Below are 4,344 nucleotides of genomic sequence, written 5' to 3' on the forward strand. Positions count from 1 at the left end.
GTCCTCTACATTTGTAGTTTTTCTACAACAGGCAGTTGCTATCCATTTGAAACTTAGATTCAACACTTGCATAATTGTTACTGTGCACAAAATATATGTTTGAAAATGTTTATCGATTTCTTTGCAAATTAAACTAGCAAATGTTACAAAATAACAAAATACTTACTCTAAAGATATTTTTGAGTTTCAAATTGTTAAAGATAGTTAGAATTACTATTTTTACTTAAATAATCAAATTTCACATGCACTGAAACCTGAAAGGTGCTCACCAGTCATGATGGAGTTAATCCTGTATATCAAAATAAAAATTATGAGACCTTTTTTTTTTAGCAATAACAATTCTTTACTAACCTTCTTAATGAAAATTTAAGGTTAAGTTTTGAAGGTAAAAGTGCACCTACCCAGCTCTTCCTGTTCGTCCCACTCGATGGACATATTCCTCTACGTTTCTCGGAAAGTCATAGTTAAAGATATGGCTGTGCAGTTTGATTACACAAAAAATAAACTCAGGTCAGCAAAAAGAGTGGAATTAAAAATCATACAAAATTGAATTCTAATTATAAATACAAACTAAAATACAGAAATGAATAGGTGTAAAAAAAACAGTATACGGAAGTTTGTTACAACCAATCATTCGTTCCTAGATTTAGGGTAGAGACAAATATGAAGACCATCATTATTAAATACTTTTTTTTTTCAAGTTTTGCATGAATATTTTGATCAAGTATTAATTTTATCTATGCCACCCATTATCCTGCATCTGTTGATTAATATTTTTACAAGTTTTTGTTTTATTCACTTGTTTGGATTACTTTGTTCTTTGCTGTATATTCCTTACTAAGGTCATTATTTTGATATTAAATGAAACCTAATTTATTTTATTTCATGATTACTATGACAGCTTAAAAATACTTAATTTTACTTAAATCTTTTTAATATACATCCATATTAGATCTGAACACATCACAAACCTAGCTTAATGTTTTCCTTATTTTAAAGTTAACTCGTGCCTTTTCATTATAAACTGTTATGATTTAAGTGCTACTGATAGTTCTGTTAAAAATTATCATTTATACAGTTTTCCTAAGACCATAATAAAATTTGTAACAAGACCCACACATGCACGTGTGGGAGGGTATTGTCATGTCTTAATATAATCAATACTAACTGGTTTAAAGTTAGTTTTTTTCTCTCTTATTAAATGGTTTATTTAAACATTTTTATGTGATAACACACATAACACCCCCCACATCATGCTTTTATATAAAACATCCATTAATCTATTAAAGTGAATAGTTTCAATACATTGATGCCACTTTCAACCAATTTTCAAATATCACTCAAATATTCTTCCAAAGTGACATGGAACAGTGATATTAATATGCAAGAATTTTTCAAAGTCAATGCTTTTGTGAATAAAACAAACTACTTGCTACAAACAAAATTTAAAATATTCTTAAACTTTACATATAAAAACATCAAACAACATTGGTCTAACAATATATATCAGTGCCTTGCAAAAGTATTCACCCCCCTACCAATAATTTAAACAATTTTTTTTTTATTGAACTAGTTTTTATTCAAAACTCTAATGATCAAACGTAACATTGCTATTAATGGTTGGAGATGGCTTGAATGGGTAATGAAGAAAAACTTTAATATAAGTTTAACATAACAGCAAATGTACAACGTTTCAACAAGGTTTTGTCATCATCAGGGGTATATATATATATATATATATTTTAAAAAACAAATAAAACTCACGTTATGTCCTTGATGTCAAGGCCTCGAGAAGCTACATCAGTGGCAATTAAAATCTGGACTTCTCCTGTTCTGAGATCTTCCAATGCTTGTTCCCTGTCACTTTGTTCCCTGATCATAAAACAAAAAACAATCTGGAGCATAACAATAAAAACCTCCATAACTGCAATACTTTTATAAACAATTCTGCTAACTAAGAGTAAAATATGTATACGATACTTTAACCCTCTCTGCACTAGCATCCTTTACTGTGCATGTCACGAGGTTTTTAATGACATACATTGAAATTATAATTAGACTACTCTTTGTTTATGTTATAGCAATTAGTACAGCATAAAATTGTAGCTAATAATCTATATTTGAATAGTATAGAAGTTTTGAGTTATTAATTTTATAAGGAATATAAAAAAAAATCCTGAATTTCTCCTTGTGTGAGAAATGTGACATTTTTTCTCTAGGCATCCCCTCTTCTGTAATTTATTCATCACCCATCCAATAAGTATGAAATTTAATGTAAATTTCTCACTATCAAATCGTCATTGCTCAGACAAACAATTTTTTATAGTATTTAATCTTGTTTGGTTACAGAGCCATCATAAAGAAAATCAGATCCCTCTTGCCACACCCACCTGTCAAATCTTCTCTTTCCAGATTTGTTAATAGTTCCCTCTTACATTTAATAATATATTATTTATAACCAATAGAAAGCCAAGGTTTTCATCTATTAAATGAAGTATTATATTATGTCTTCTGAACAGAGAATTGTTAATTTCTCTTTAATTACAAACTTCGTTCCCAAGGGAAACATATCTTGAATGAATTTGAAACAGCACTTGTCACATAGTTATAAAGCCAGGAAAATTGTTTGCTTTTTGCATGTTATTATTGTATATTCTTTGGTGCATTATTTAAATAAATAAAAATTATTTATTACAATATCACCATTAGTATAAAAAAGTAGGTTTAAATGTCATTGACAGCAAAAAAAAAAAGAAGGTCCAGGTAAGTACTACATTTCTTGTTTTTCATGTGTATTCTTTATTTATTATTATAAAAGTAACTGAAATGTAAAAATAGGAATCTCTTCAGGCTAGATTAGGTAAAATAAATAATAATAATAAAAAATTTTCACGAAGTGCTCGGAGTAGCTTGTGAGTAATGTAATTTGATAGCATAACATGAGCCCCATGTTCCGCAAGTGATTTACAACTTTATAATGATGCAAATAGTAGTTAGGCCCAGTTCAAAGGGCAATAAAATAATAAAATTTAAGTATAAATAGTTGTATCCTGTTACAAGTTTAAAGCTACTTAGGATAAACAAATGAAATTTCATGCTACAATTTGAAGTTATTACAGAAAGAAAAAAAAAAGTAATTTACATTTATTTCAATTTTTTTTGGCAGTTACGAGGTCAGTCAAATTGACCAGCCTTGTATAAAGTTAGGGTAGAAAAAATAACATATAAAATATAAAGTTTCACTGAAAACAAACATCTGAAATGTATTTAGGAAGTTTTAGAGATTATTCATATGAAATTTGACATTTTTAAGCCAAAGAATAGTATTTTTAATTAGAACATGAAAATCACTTTGCACTCAGACTAGTAATGAAACAAGCTCCATATATTCACAAACAAATCTTTAGTAAAAATATTTCATTAAAAAAAATTTGATCTTTGTGTACAAAAAAACTTGTAATGTTTCCCAAACGTCTACCAAATTTTGTGAAGATACACATACTGTATTAAAAGTTCTAGTATAAATACATAATAAGTGCAAATGTGTGTATACAGACTCAGCATTTTATACCAAGCCCATTGCGAAAGTGTTAATAGAAAATGTATATCATCCATTAACTCTTTCAACCTGGGCTCAGTCCCTGAGACGAACCTCGTCACCATTTTGTGTTTGTTATAGTTTTCATGCTATAACTTTTAAATTAGTAGATTATCAGTAAACATTACAAGGCTTTCATATGCAAAATATTACATTTTTTTTATTAAGTCTTAAGGTTTGTAAAGCAATGCTTTTCTCATCTCTATTTTTTCTTTTTTGCATGTTGCCTATCTATCATGCAAAGTAATTTTCATTTTAAGATTAAAAATAGTTTTATGCATCAGAAAATTTTCAAATTTCAAATGCAAAATCTTTATTATGTCCAGATAGTTATCAAACGTTTCTTAAGAAAAAACTTTAAATTTTATCTGTTATATTCAGTAATTAATCTCTGTACGGGTTTGATAGATTTGACTGATCTTGTAACCACCATAAAAAATTATGAAATAAATATAAATTATGCCTCTTTCATTCTAAAATGAACACACACATTATAACATGCAATCATAATTGTTTAGATTAAATGGCTTAAATCTCATAACATTATACATTTATGTATATATATTTTTTTACGATATTGACCTTTCAGCCATGCCTGGCTAACAATACAAAAGTTACAATGGTGTGGCTCACGTGCACTCATGTTACCTTATCAAATAACATAAAACTGACCTTTGGTCTGTAAAAAGTAACCTGTCTTGGCTGTGTTTTAGTAGACTAATATTTTGTTAAAGTACAGTCACATT

The 4,344-nt window shown here is 28.1% G+C and overlaps 1 protein-coding gene across 1 annotated transcript in view; it reads right to left on the reverse strand.

Moving 5' to 3' along the window:
* LOC106461511 (probable ATP-dependent RNA helicase DDX43) overlaps positions 1-4,344 on the reverse strand; it is a 43,875-nt gene that overhangs the window by 10,095 nt on the left and 29,436 nt on the right. The window contains exons 12-13 of the mRNA XM_013921373.2: positions 1,765-1,872; positions 402-476 (exon numbers count right to left, since the gene is read on the reverse strand). Of these exons, the coding sequence (XP_013776827.1) occupies positions 402-476; positions 1,765-1,872 (183 nt within the window). The remainder of the gene's footprint in view (positions 1-401; positions 477-1,764; positions 1,873-4,344) is intronic.

This window comes from Limulus polyphemus, unplaced genomic scaffold (genome assembly GCF_000517525.1).
Source record: "Limulus polyphemus unplaced genomic scaffold, Limulus_polyphemus-2.1.2 Scaffold1, whole genome shotgun sequence".
Taxonomy (NCBI): Eukaryota; Metazoa; Arthropoda; class Merostomata; order Xiphosura; family Limulidae; genus Limulus; species Limulus polyphemus.